At 39.4% G+C, this 14,734-nt stretch overlaps 3 protein-coding genes across 4 annotated transcripts in view; all 3 read right to left on the reverse strand.

Annotated features, from left to right (window-relative positions):
• Window positions 1–14,734, reverse strand: part of LOC132256355 (suppressor of cytokine signaling 5) — a 29,345-nt gene that overhangs the window by 13,172 nt on the left and 1,439 nt on the right. The gene's annotated exons all lie outside the window — the stretch shown is intronic.
• LOC132265818 (uncharacterized) lies at window positions 1,898–11,747 on the reverse strand. Its single transcript, XM_059766600.1, has 13 exons — window positions 11,341–11,747; window positions 10,884–11,250; window positions 9,863–10,203; window positions 9,125–9,790; window positions 7,637–8,413; window positions 7,018–7,578; window positions 6,160–6,523; window positions 5,761–6,095; window positions 5,140–5,696; window positions 4,438–4,597; window positions 4,006–4,369; window positions 3,000–3,334; window positions 1,898–2,928 (listed from the first exon to the last, which is right to left on the reverse strand). Exons 1-13 carry the CDS (start codon window positions 11,396–11,398, stop codon window positions 2,297–2,299), a joined length of 5,517 nt encoding a protein of 1,838 aa, XP_059622583.1. The 5' UTR covers window positions 11,399–11,747; the 3' UTR covers window positions 1,898–2,296.
• Window positions 4,779–6,781, reverse strand: LOC132256356 (facilitated trehalose transporter Tret1-like). Its single transcript, XM_059752716.1, has 4 exons — window positions 6,587–6,781; window positions 6,160–6,523; window positions 5,761–6,095; window positions 4,779–5,696 (listed from the first exon to the last, which is right to left on the reverse strand). The coding sequence occupies exons 1-4, from the start codon at window positions 6,642–6,644 to the stop codon at window positions 5,077–5,079; spliced, it is 1,377 nt and encodes a 458-aa protein (XP_059608699.1). The 5' UTR covers window positions 6,645–6,781; the 3' UTR covers window positions 4,779–5,076.

Raw genomic sequence — 14,734 nt, forward strand, 5'->3', positions numbered from 1 at the left:
AAAATTGACAAATTCAATATATTAATTCGTGGAAATGAATTTCAAACCAAGCAATAAATATTTCTTCGGCTTTTCTCAGAATCATTTTCTGTATTATCTTCCATTATTGGGCGGGGTTTTTTCCACGAAAATCTTAATTGGCTATGCTTTGATTTCGTATGATATGAATTTATTGGTTAAAGCGGAACTTTCTTATCATTTTCAATGGAAACTCTTGTCAGAGTGTAAAAATTTATTTATTGCATTCTGTAATCTCATATCTAATTGTTATTTTTCTCATTTAAATCACATTTTATGTGACCCCTTTCACAGACGCCCCAATAATAATAATTAAACATTTACTTAATGGTGAAAAAAAGTGAAGATGCAATGCTTGAACAGTCTATTGGCAATATTCTGTACCCAAAAATTATTTACTCCCAAACAACTACGAAATCGCCACGAATTCCACGTGAATCATTCTACTCACGTTTGTTTTCTTCTGCCTCCGCTTCTTTGCTCGCTGACTAATTTGTTTTAACCCTCCCAAGTTCACTGACTCGCCACAGCTTTTCATGAAATTTCATACCTAATTAGCTAGTCAAATGTATACAGAGATTAATCTGGAAAGTTAACAATTTTGTGATTGTCAACTGATTTGTGACAATTGGAAGTGTTGCACAATATCATAAATTACATCCACCTACAGAGGGCGACGCCCTTCAGTACCGCTAAATTCACAATTTGTCGATCGCTTGGAAGTTGTGCTGATTTTCCTCGCATACGTAATCAAATTACTCTCCACTTTGCAAAGTACATTTTCCCTTCCTATCAAAATTTCCTTATCAGTACTGTGAAAAGCCATGCAAAATGTAATTTTGCCAATTCGCAGAAACAGTCTTTTGATGTCTAATTCGCCAACAAAAATACATTTTTATGAATTAATTTAAAATTCACCATCATGAAATATCAGTGATGCAAGAGGAATAAAACAAGCTTTGTGGTAATATTTCAGAGAAAAGTACGTATATATGTATTCTGTATTCAATAAATAAAATGTCACTTTCAAGATATGAAAAAAAAGAGGAAAAAAAATTCATGGAAACAAACTTTTCGATACTAATTTGACAAAAATTTTCTCACCCGAAGGTGGGAAAATTCGTTCCGCTCTTCCAGTAAATAAAAAAAGTTTACTTCATTCCCTCAGAATATTAATATGCGCTCGTAGGAAAAATTTCGCCGAACACTCTCGAGCGATTTCCAGGAAAATATATATTTCTAAATAGGGTCGTTTTGGTGAGTGAATGGCAAATAAATTGAAATTCCTTCCTGGAATCTACTGCTTTATCTTCGAGTTTTCATATTTCAACATTATTCGCGCAGAATATTTAACAAATATAAAAACCCCCTCGAAGTCTATTTTCAAACTCAAAAAAGGATCATTGTTTGAAGCGCCTGAAGTCATACTTTGCGCATAGCACAAAATAAAATTCCCAAACAATTCGTGATAAAAGACTCGAAAAAACTGCTTATCAATACAGTGAATACGGCTATTTATTCTGTGTGTCGTAGATATCATTTTGCCACCATTTTCAACTCTGATACGGCGCGATATTGCATTGTAATGTCATATTTGAGACTAAAGGAGGAACGCATCGAGTGCAAACACGCGACTCAACGCACCAAAAATACACATAGAGAGTTGTTGAGCGGCATTAAGAAATGTGAGTTAAGCTATAAAACTTCCTCACGAGTGACTCGTGGACAAAATGTACTCAATGGAACAGTGAATCACACTGACATGTTGCCACACGTACATTAACTGGAGCATATTGTCATATAAAGAACTGCAAGTGGAAGTTACGAAACTCCCAAGAACAAAATGCACATTATTTGTCACACCAGAAAACCTCCCAGAAGTCAAAGGTAAAGGAGAGAAAGTGTATTGAAATTTTGCAACTGTATTGCATTCGATAGATTCTTCTCTTTAAACATATGGAATATAGTACACATTTCGCATAGTTCTTACAATATTTCTGAATATTATGACGCACGAATGGTATAAAATCATTTATAAGAAGCTTTATGACATTATTTTCAAGGTGAAAAGCTTTGTTTATACTACACAAAAGAGACATTTTAGAGACAGATTCTTCTCATTATTTTCCGCAATTATAAAATAAATGCTTTTCTGTTTCGTCAGGTTAAAAGGGTTAAAATGATAAATTTAATATTTTCAAATTGCACACTTTTTCTTAATCAATTTCAGCATATTAGATTGTCTATTTAATTATGTTTTATTTTTCATAATTCAATATTACTCTAGAAGTTTTACAATTTCATCGTAAGTCTTTGCTTTCGTTTCTGGCAGGATAAACCAGAGGAGCAAAAATAAGATAAAACACGATCCGGCGAATATCCAGAGGTTTGAGTGAAATCCCAGTATTTCCGCCAGTGGCATAAAGAAGTACACACTAATTGTGGTCAGGACATTGGACATGATGAGCAGACAGAGCAAAATCAGCGATCTGATCTTGATGGGCAGAATCTCAGTGGCAATAATGACTGGAACAACGATGATTCCATACGTCGCAATGGCATTGTATCCGGCATAGGCGAGCGTCGGGATCCAGCTGACCGCAGAGATGTTCACTTCAGCATCATTCAGCATGACCATCGTGTTGAGAATCACCAGACAAATGCCCGCTCCCATGCTGGACACCAGCATAAGCCACCGACGACCTGCTCTCTCAATCAGCATCATGGACACGTATGACAGAAGATGGACAAACACCGCTGACGCAATTGCGGACGCATTTCCACCAATTCCGGCGCCCGCCTCATCCAAAACTATCCCAGCGAAGTTCTCCATCTGGAAGAGGCCCGAGAAATTCCGCCCCAAATACATGATGAAGCATATAAGAATCGCTTTCCTCGTTGATTTCAGATCTACAAATTATTAGAGAGAAATTTTATAGAGACAACAAAACACCATGAAAATTCACAGAAAAAACACTCACTGAAATCATCGCAATTGAGTGAACTTTTCTTCATCACATTCGCAATTGAGGCCTTCAATTGGTCAAACTCTCTCCGAAATTCATCAGTAACGCTTGCCTTGTCATTAAATCCCCTGTAGAACATGAGCGACAAGAATGCCTTGTCATCCTTCTTCTTCATCAGCAAATACTGTGGAGATTCCGGGAAGAAGACGCTACACACCACAAACACCACTAAAATAGCCAAACTCAGTATCGATGCAACGTGCATGTGAAAATATGCACCCATTATATATCCAAGAGCAATGCCTAGAGTAATCAGCAATCCATTGTAGGATCCAATCGCACCGCGATTCCTGCAGAAATGTCCATCATTAATTCACATTCTTTGCAATTGTGTAAAAATCCAATGCAGATTTCAAATAATTTCAGCCGCTTGACAAGTGAAATCCATGAAATAGAGACAATTTAAATTCAATAAAGTAGCAATGCACAGCGTGTTTCACATTGAGCCATGTCTAAAATGTATCAAAATTAATTCTTTTCAGTTTCCTGGACGTAAAAAAATCATTTTAAATATCAGTATATATTATTTTAAACCTTATCATTCACATTTTTGCAGTGGAGCATTTATTTTCTACTTGGAAGTTATATTACCTTGTCGCAAACAAAATCTAATATAATATAACGCTGTCGCAGAAAGAAATTTCAATGTGAATTCTCAGTATTGTGTGTGTTTTTTCCTGTTGCGATTCAGAATCAAAAGCTCAAATAAGTTCTCTTGCACGATATTTGACAAGTGCTTTGAAAAAGTCAACGTGTCAGTGCAAAAAAAATCGCGTATTAATGAAGTTTTTATGATGTCAATAATCAAATTGAACATTTTAACACAATGTGAATCACTCTCTCTATCTCTCTCTCTATCTCACTCTCTAGAGTAATCATATTGGAATCTGTGACAAGCTACTTAAAATTGTCTCAAAACTTGCACTTATCAATAACTTTCTCAATTCCATTTCTTTCTTACTTCGTCTCCGCAATTTCCGACAAGAACATTGGCACTGTGATGAACATGGCATTGCTTGAAATTCCACTGAGTGCTCGAGAAATCAATAAATGTGTCCCATTCCTTGCCAGGATGATTAAGATGTGGGCACAAATTTGTGGTATAGCAGACAGAATGATGGCCAACTTTCGGCCCATATAATCGCCCAACTTCCCAAACACCAGGGCTCCTGCACAGCCACTGATGTAGAAGATCGCCGTGATCATCGACGCCTCCTCCACTGTGATCGGACCATCGGGTAGCGGTGTTTCCGGCGAAATGAGAAGCGGGAAGATTGGCGAACTCCACCCCAGAGTGATTCCAGTGACAACTTGTGCCAGATTAACTGAAGATCATCGGGAAATATTTGTAAGGATCACTAAACAAAACACCGATCAAATGAATAAGACATACTTGCGATCGCGGCGACATTTTGCAAAAAACGCCCACTTAACTTAAATGGAAGAAGGTACATTGTTCGCAATATCGTGGAGAATATATAGTATGAGATCCACACGGTCAGAATATCACAATGAGACTGATATGAGTTGTAAAGGCAATTGTGGAAAGTTAGCTGATAAACGACCATCAGACTAAGCGTGATAGTAAAATCTTAAGTACTCAATTCTTCTAAAATAAAAAATAGATACGTATTATCTCTTATTTACCCACAGACTTCATTTTATTGTCGTCTTAGGAAAATACTACCGGTAAAATGTAAATTAACATTTTATTGTGATGCACATTGATCATTTCAAAGCCATCTTTGCAGATGCAATTTCTGGTTAATTTCAGTGATGGAAGAAGCAAAAAAATTGCTCACTATGTTTATAAGTTATAACAAAACTCTCTTATAGAATATATACATAGTTTCTATCGTTATTATTTTATCGCAAAATGCATTATACAAATTCATGATAATTGCATTATTATTTATGCAGATTTTTCAAGCAATAAAAAGAAAAATGTTAAGTGTTTCAAACAAAATTCACGAAGTAACAATAGTAAACTGTTACTTTCATTTGAAATAGGCGTACTTTTCTCGATGGAAAATCAGAAGTCTTTAGAAATCTCATCGTATGTCTTTCCTTTAGTTTCTGGCAGAAATTTCAGTACAAACAGCGCTTCGAAGATGCACCACCCAATGAAGAACCACATCAAAATATCCAGACCAATATCCTCGATCCAGATCAGGAAGAAGTGCACAATTGTGAACATCCCGAGCCAGGCCATCATCATCATGGCTGACGCAATACAACTCCTCAATTTTGGCGGCAGGATTTCAGCTGACAGCTGAAGAGGCATGGACACCACACCAGGCGTGGATACGAATAATACCACACCGATCACTGCAAGCGCCCAATAGTCATGAACGTGCCAAATGGCGTTGTATCTCGCGAAGAGCGCCAGAGGAACCAGAAATGCCGCCGTCAACAGAGCCGAGACGATCATCACCACCTTCCTGCCCCAAGATTCCACCACGGAGAAGAGGACGAAGGCCGAGGGAACGCCCAAAAGTGTCGCGATGAGGGCAGCCAATTCAGGATTCATGGTGAAGTTCATTCGAGTGAATATAACGCCCAAATAAGCCACAATCACTTGAATTCCACTGAGGAACTTGCCAGCATAGAGAACAGTGCACACGATCAGAGCCTTCCACGAGGATTTCGGTTCTGGAAATATCAGGGAACTTAGTGAGAACCTACTCAGGAAGACTACGTAATTACAAAGTCTTACTAAAGTCATCCCAGGATAAACTCTCTGTCTGGTTTTTCAGCGTCGGAGAGTTCTTAAGCTCTTCAAACTCCTCCTTGCACTTCTGGGGCATTTCTTTACCCTCCGGAACAGCCCTGAAGAACCTCAAAGCCTCCTCAGCAGCTCTTTCCCTCCCCTTAAGCAGCAAATACTGCGGTGTTTCGTGCATTATTAAAAAGACACACAAGAAAACACTGTTGCAAGCAATGAAAATATAAGGGGTGATGTGAAATCCAACATAGGCACAAATGATTCTTGTCAAGAGTGTTCCACAGTGGAGAACTCCATTGAAAATGCCCCCTAAAATGCCACGAATCCTGAAAAAGAAAGCACATCAAGAATTTCTGCTCGATTTATTAAGTAAACTCTCTTTTATCTTACTCCTTCTCAGAAATTTCCGACACAAACACCGGAATCACAACGAAAGAACATCCAACTCCAATCCCATTGAGGACTCTGGCAATAACCAAAGTCACGAAATTCTCCGACAAGGCGATCAAAATGTAGGCCGCGATGTGCATCAGAGTGCCAATGTAGAGACTCCACTTCCGCCCAATGCAATCAGCCAAGCTGCCGAAGATCAGCGATCCAGCTATTGCCCCTAAATACAACATAGATCCGAACAGAGACACTTGAGCTGTGCTCAACGGGCCCGCAGACATTGGCGTGTTGTCGGAAGTGAGCAGAACGACAGTGCTGGAAATCCATCCAATGGCAAAACAGTAGTTTAGCCCACTCAAATTGGCTGCAAATCAACCCCTAATTAACCACTGACACAAAGTGTGTGGAAAACAAGTCAAAATCTCACCACAAAACGCCACTAAGTATTGACAGAGTCTCGCTCTGCTGCCGGAGATGACGATCATCTTGACGCACCAAATCACACTGAGCTCTCTCAATTCAATTCGAGAGCCTCACATGAACATATTAGTGGCAAAAACGGATAGTTTACTGACCTTTTTTGCAACACAAATGAGTGTTAGTCATTAATTAGGTAAATAAATGGGGATTTCATAAGAGCTTTAATAGCAATGTACAATACTTTTTCTCCGAAGACATTGAATATCTTGTATGTTATAGAGAATTACTTGAAATATATAAACAAAACCCGTTTTCTACACTCAGACAAATTACAGGTATTCATGCTCTTTCTCATTCAATTTTATCACTAAAATCTCTCAATTGACGTACTCTTCGTCACAGTGATATTTTTCCTCCACTTTCTTGGGACTTTCTCACCCAGAAGTTCAACTACTTCATCAAAAGTCTTCCCTTTTGTCTCTGGCACGAAGGCGTACGTGAAAATCACACCTAATAGACACCAAATGGCAAAGATCCACATCCATAGCGAATGTCCCCAGAAGTTCGCCAGCTCGAAATAGAATTGCATGGATAAGAAAGCAATAATCCAGGACAAAATTAACATAAAACTGATAATACTGCCTCGAATTTTGATTGGCAAAATCTCAGCTGGGAGAGCGAATGAGATTGAATTCATTCCAGTGCCGGGCAGAGCGACAGAAAGTGCCATCGAAGGTATAATCAGCCATGCAAAGTTTGTCATATCGACGCCATTCTCCGCGAGTTTGTAGTGAATGCCGGCGATGAGGAGAGACAGTCCTGAGATGACATAGAATCCGATCAGGGGCCTTCGAAAGCCTCCGTACTTCACAATTGGTATTGACGCAATTGCCGCCATGACTTGAACAACAGTTATCACCACATCCATGGCAGCTGTGTCCATGTGAGATCCCGAATCTCTCAGCAAGGATTCGGTGTATGAAATGAGAATTCGATTTCCTGTGAAGTTTTGATTGCCACTCAAGAAGAAAGTGATGAAAATGGCGAGAAGTGTTGCTCCTCCTTCTGCAATACCAAATATACATCCATGTCTTTATCACTTGAACTTTTATCAATCTATGCTTCATATCCTTACTGAAGTCCTGTAGGGTGAGAGCGCTCTTCTGACTCCTCAAACTCGGTGAATTCTTCAATTCGGCAAACTCATCAGCAACAATTTCTGGCATTTCCTCACTTTTCCCAACACCACGGTAAAATTTCAGTGAATTTTCAGCCTCTGCATCACGATTTTTCAGCAAAAGATACTGCGGCGTATCAGGAAGATTGATGAATATCATCACAAAAGTGCCAATAATAACAAATACGCCAATTGGTGTGGCATAGAAACCACCATAAGATGTCAAGCACTTTCCCACCAAGCATCCAAAGTTGAAGCCAAATCCGAGAAAATTCCCAACAACTCCTCTCAAGCTCTTATCTGCGATTTCCGATATGAAGATGGGGAAAACAACGACGCATGCTCCGGCCGCAAAGCCACTGAACACTCGTGAGATGTGCAGGAAGACGGCATTCTTGGCAATGGCGATGAGGCCGAATCCACAGAGTTGAGGCATGACGAGTATCAAGAGGCTCCTCTTCCGGCCCACTGCGTTCGCCAGCCACCCAGCGACCAGGGATCCCATGACGGCGCCCACGTACATCAGAGCTGTCATCAGAGACACCTCGTCAGTGGAGATGGGGCCGCTGGCAAGTGGCGTAGCCTCTGACTGCAGCAGAGCGATGGCCGGCGAAGTCCACGAGAGAACGAAGCCAAAAAGAATGCTCAGCAGATTGGCTACAAGTGACAAAATCAACTTAAAATCCTCCCTAGAAAGGCGAGAAAAGTCAATTTCTCTCAACCTGATGCAGCCGCAAGAATTTGCACAACTTTTCCCTTATCCACTGAAGTACTCATCATAATTGTGCTCTGTCTTAAGCAAAAATTCACAATACACTGGCCACAGATAAGACATTGCCGAGGCAAAATCTCATCACCGAAAGACTTACGATGCTTTGCAGAAAGATTATCGTGATTATTTCCGTACCAAAGAGTAAATATTCAAGTTTTCACGTCACCTTCACTATACAAAGACGACTTATTAATAAATATAGAAGAGCTTTGAAAATTCATCAATGAAAAGCCTTTGTCGACTTTCATTAAATAACGAGAAGCTTTTGTAGCGCATTCAAAAGCTTTTGAACTTTTCCCTTTGAAATGTTGCCAGAGTTTACCAATGAATTTATCATCACAAATCCCCCTTTTATTTATACCAACACGCTTTTTTCATGTTGCAAATAATTTGTGTATTGAATGTTATTTGCGAAAATTATATATTTTTTTTTACTCATTCGGAGCTGAGAATTAAAGTGAAAAAATGATGAAATTGAATCAAAACTCACTAAAATTCTCTAATAGCCAATTAAGTATACGATTTGTAATGTCATAAAATACATTGAGTACAATAAAATAATGTTATTAATAAGGGATTTCCATGGGAAATTCCTTAAGATGGTAAAACGCCTTTCTTGCTCTTTCCCTGCAACTCCATTTCCACCTGATCAAAGCTCTTGCCCTTCGTCTCGGGCAGCCTGAAGTAGACGAAAATGAACTCAAACACACACCAGCCGCCGCACATCCACAGCGGCGTGTACATGCCGTTGTGCTCGCCGAAGATGAGGAAGAAGTCCACAATGACGAACGTCATTGCCCAGTAGAGGAGCATAAAGGTGGTGGACACGGGACTCCTGAGCTTTGGCGGCAGCACCTCAGCTGACACGCTGAAGGGAATTGCCACCACGCCTATGGCGGCCAGGGTCATGAAGGCGGACAACGATACGACGGCCAGCCAACTGTTGGCCGCCGACTCCACGCCGTAGAACGTTTTGGCGAAGAAGACAGCGCCCAGAATGGCAATGGAAATCGCCGCTCCTCCGCTGGAGATCAGCAGATTCTTCCTGCGTCCAGCACGATCCACACAGATGATGGCCAAATTGCTGCCAATCAGCTCAAAGACACCCACAATCAGAGCCGACAAATTGGGACTCCACGTGTGCGATCCCGCCTCCATGAGAACACTGGCGGTATAGTTGTCCAGCGGCAGGACGCCGCACAGACTGCGGCCAGAGATGAGCACCAAACTGATGAGGATGGCTCTTCTGGTGGTCTTTGGTTCTGTGCCCAACAAAGTGTCACAAAATTAGAAAAACACCGCAGAAAACACAATCAGCCAAGATATTTCCTTACTCAAGTCCTCAATCTTGATCCTCTTGTTCTGATTCAGGAGCGTCGGTGAACTCTTCAGTGCCTCAAATTCATCCTTCACCGCCTGCGGCATCGGCACTGAGAGATTCCTCGTCACACCACGCAGGAATCTCAGTGACTTCTCTGCATCTTCTGGCCTCTGGCGCAACAACAGATATTGTGGCGTCTCGGGAAAGAAGGGAAAAGTGACGATGAAGATGGCGAGGATGCCAAGAACTCCATAAGGCACCACATAGAAGTCCAAATAGCTGCCAAAGGCGCGTCCAACAACAATCCCAATTGATACCATGTTGCAGAAAATTGCACCCATTCCGCCACGAATCCTAAAGATGCACAAAGTGAATACGTGAACGCCTTCATCAAAACGATCATCTTTGACGTGTATTTGACGCCAATTCAATTAAATAATAGCCAAATAGTTTTGAAAATTGCAAACATTCTGTGGAAAAGTTCACTCATTAGATCAATTCAAATTTTGTCGAGGTTAACACACTATTTCTTCCCATCTGCTGGACAATAACTTTCCTCGATTGATTCATCGTTTTTACACGCCACTGAATTTTGACACATCAGTGCCAGGAGACAAAGCAGAAATCTTCCAATATTTGCACATCATCAGATAAATAAATTACTTTTAATTGCTCAACATAATTCAATTACCACCAAAATGGGAAGTGATTTGATACACTTCACCTATAAAGTTGCTTAAGAAAATTACTCTTTTTTTGCACTATCGCTTGGAATATTATAAATAAACAATTCAGAGAATCAGAATAAATATATAATGTTAATTAGACTGGGAAAACACGAGAACTTGAGAATTTTTTAATACTCTTTTCTGACAAAACAACTCCCTATCAATTAAAAAAGCATCTTTTGGCGCGTGTATGCATCGTTAAAATACTCTCGATTTCCCGCTCAATTCAATGATAATGAACTTTTCTCACAGGAAAGTTATTGCTTGCGAATTTCAAACGGACTGGTGAGAAGACTTTTCACTCACTTGTCCTCAGACACTTCCGACACGTAAATCGGCAGCGCCACGAAGAGTCCACCGCAGCCCAGGCCACTTAGGCAGCGCGAGGCATAGAGAAAGGAGATGTCAGCGGCGAAGATGATGAGCAGATAAGCCAGGACGTGAGGCATCGTGCCGAGAAACAGTGCCCACTTCCGTCCCACGCGATCCGCCAGCCAGCCCACGAGCAGAGAGCCGAGCAGGCCGCAAATATACAGCAGCGCACTGATGAGAGACGCCTGCCTCTTCGTGATGGCGCCAATGGGTAGCGGCGTGTCCTCCTCGGACAGGAGTAGTGGAATTGTGGGTGAAACCCACCCAACGGAAATCCCATACATAAGCGTTGCGAAGTTTGCTGCAAGATTTCATCAAATCAACCAATTCCTTCAAGGATATTTTCCCCTCCTGCTAACCATCTTTCGACAAGTTTTCTTCCCCTCTTTACCTATAAATCCAACCAAGTACTGTCGCTGATGCGACGTCAATGCAAATCGGACGAACATTTTAACTCAACACACTATAATCTGCTTCAGACACTTTACACGACACAACTGAATCCTCTCATTCGCGATCACTGGACTTTTAATCAACCCAAGAAAATACTGTATGACGTAGATATCACCAAAATTTACATTTACACACCAGAACGATATATAAAAAGTGGTTTTAGTGCGAATGTTTTCTGTTTTTTTTGCTTATGAAACAGGAATGTTCAGGACAAAAAACAAATATCGTGCATAAAAGTTTGGGATGAAGTGATCTTTTTTCAAAATCACCAACATCACATGATCAAACTTTGAAATACACAGAGTCACAGTTTAAGGAGCGATCCTCACTGCTTCACCAGTTGCGCGGTTATGATATGATTCTTCATGAAACAAATGTTTATGTATATATTTTTTCCGTATAAAAATCCAGAAATTGCTCGCGCGAGTGAGACAGGCAAACGTATTGAACAAAGACGGGAATTAATGGACAGAGAGAGAATTGTCGTGTGGGGAGGGAAAAATTTGTGATAAAATGAAAACTTTTCCACAAGGCCAAAAGTGACAAATTAATAGAAATAAATACACCAAAATGGATTGGGCAAAAAGACCATCTTTTCTCGATATGCACGCTAATTGGTATTCAATATTTTCGTATGAATCTTAAACTAAGGGGGGCCAGTGCCTTTTAGGCTTCTCTCTCTCTCTCTCTCGCTTCTCCTTTTTTGACGCAATCAAGAACTTATAATCACTTTAGTGCCTGACAAAGTGGATGCCTAATGAAGGAAAAACTCCTCGAACGTTAGGCATTTTTGCTGGGTTGCTGCAAAAGAGCGTTGCTGCATTTTGTCAACACACACACACACGCAAATACTCTCAATATTCCAGATTGCACCGGAACGTTGAGGAAGAAGTGTTTAATGTCTAATTAAGTCAAGGTCCACCTTGACTTCTCACTTCCGTTCGCCCTAATGCAGAGAAACAACTGGTTTCCCAATTATTACCCGTAAGTTTACTTTTTCTGTTGGCAGTGAATATCATCTTAATTAGTTGATCTTGAAATCCCAATATTTGATATTTAAATAGCAATTTAACCCTTCATCTGATGCACAATGCCGAAGGAGTTTTATTCACTCCAGTAAAAGAACAATATCTGAGTGATAAAAGTCATGCAAATAGATAATGTTCAGATAAGAAGAACGCAAAGGTTATAATAACACCGTTCATTGAGAAGGTAAGGATTATAAAGTTAAAAATATATGTAATTGTTTGATAGCAATAAGAAAATTAGAAAGATATCTTCTAAACATGAAAGAAATTACCCTAAATATTCAATCAAATCTTTTTTATTTATAGCAAAACGTCTCTGAAATAAAGATAGTCTAATTAATCTAAGTGCGTATATCTTCAAAAACGTAAATATATATTATAAGAAATCAAACACATCTCCTAGAAAAACAAACTAACATTAAATTAAGATAAAACATTTACGCTCTTTTACACCTTCAGTCACTGATGTTGAAAAAAATTAACAAGCATTGCGAAAATAAACTTTTATAGCATTATTTTTTAGTTAAAAAAGTGTTTATTTTACACTCAATTGTATGCAATAAAATATTCTCTCAATTCAACACTATTTTTCACCCTAAAACAGTAAAATTTGTAAGTTTATATGAGCAAGAATAAAGCAAAATGAATTCGTCTCGTTCATTATGATATTGAAAACATACTTTGGCTCACAAACAGAAGTCCGCGAACTTTCTGCTCAACCAAAGAAGCATGGAAAAAGTCATCATCATCGTCATAGTTAATTTTCCGCATTGATTCCAGCGCGTCTTGTGCCTTCTTCAGCCCTCTTCGTTGCTGTCAAGCTGGCAAAATTTAATTTACAGTGGAAAAAGAATTGGCACAAATTGCTTCTTGTTAGCATTTCATATACAGAAACCCATTGACAGTTGAAAGCGAAATCTCTCAGTCTCGACAATTTTTACTCATTCAGCTTATTTATTTTTCCACAGCAAAGACACACCAAAAAAACCGATCCACCGCATGAACAATTTAATGACAATTTAATTTTCCTATAGTTTAGATTTTAAATAATATTGACAGTGTGCTTTTATCAAATTCCACCATCAATGTTTTACAAATTTTCATCATTACTCTTGTAATTCACATAATTGCATTACGCCACAAAGGCTGCCTTCAATATTCACACAGAACAAACACACAATTCACGAGACCGGCGAATTCTGCGTAGAATTCTCGTGTTATCTAATGTGTAGAAAAAAATCTTGACATGCTGAAAGTCTGGTTCTTTGACAAATCTACTCTGATTTCGCAAAAAAAAAAAACTGAAATAATGTTAATCAAACGACTTTTTTTTCTATTAAAAAGACGAAGAAGAATATTAATCACTCAAGACTTGTAATTTAGTGGCATGAAACTTGGTTTTCACAGTCCTTTTTTTTTGAGGCTTTAATAACTTTTTCAGTATTGGTCAGCGGACTTCTTAACACAATCCCGCAATCTCAGACATTTCGCTCTCATATGCAAAAATAATATCTTTTGTTAAGTGCGCTAGGACTCTAATTATTCAATGAAAAATTAAATAAATCCCCGAATAATTGCCTTAGCATAATTTTCCGACTCCTCCCACAGTGAATCAAAGGACAAAATAACCGCCACAAAGTTGCAATGAGTGAAAATAACCATGAGAAAGGCATCAAGTGTTACAAACTTTAAGAGTTCAACACCAATCATTTGCGATTATTCCCTGCAATAAAACCCTTCCCCGCCATTTAATCGTCGACTAGCAGGTGTTTTACTACTCACGGTGTCTTTTTTCTCATTAAATATTGACATCGCGAAATCATTGTTGATGTCTATTCGTTGTGTGACGCCCAGAAGATGGACTTAATTAGTATGAATTAAGTATCAAGAAATGATGGACGACATGCCAATTGTTGTGCGAAAAGTGTCCTGAAATCTTTCCAGAGAGACACACGACGAAAAGGCCAAATATGACAATTGACTGTGATTTATTGAAAGTGCTACAATTTTCCGCGTCCGTTCACACAATTAACCCGCTAGCACAACAGCTCAATAAAACACTTAATAATCCGGTATTCACAATTTTTCTCTCACATGTTCTCACTAGTGAACAGTAGACAAAAATTGTCCAATTACTTGACGCTTTCGTGACAGGTGATATACGCGAACGCGTGACTTTTTCACCATCCGGACAAATTGAAGGGTTTTCCGGGTAGATTCCCTTGGTTAAATCGAGGTTTTCTCGCTACAGATTTCATCGGTAGTTGAATTAGTTGAATGAAGAAAAGCCCTTCACTGACAAAA

The sequence above is a fragment of the Phlebotomus argentipes genome, unplaced genomic scaffold (genome assembly GCF_947086385.1).
Source record: "Phlebotomus argentipes unplaced genomic scaffold, Phlebotomus argentipes genome assembly contig_5, whole genome shotgun sequence".
Taxonomy (NCBI): domain Eukaryota; kingdom Metazoa; phylum Arthropoda; class Insecta; order Diptera; family Psychodidae; genus Phlebotomus; species Phlebotomus argentipes.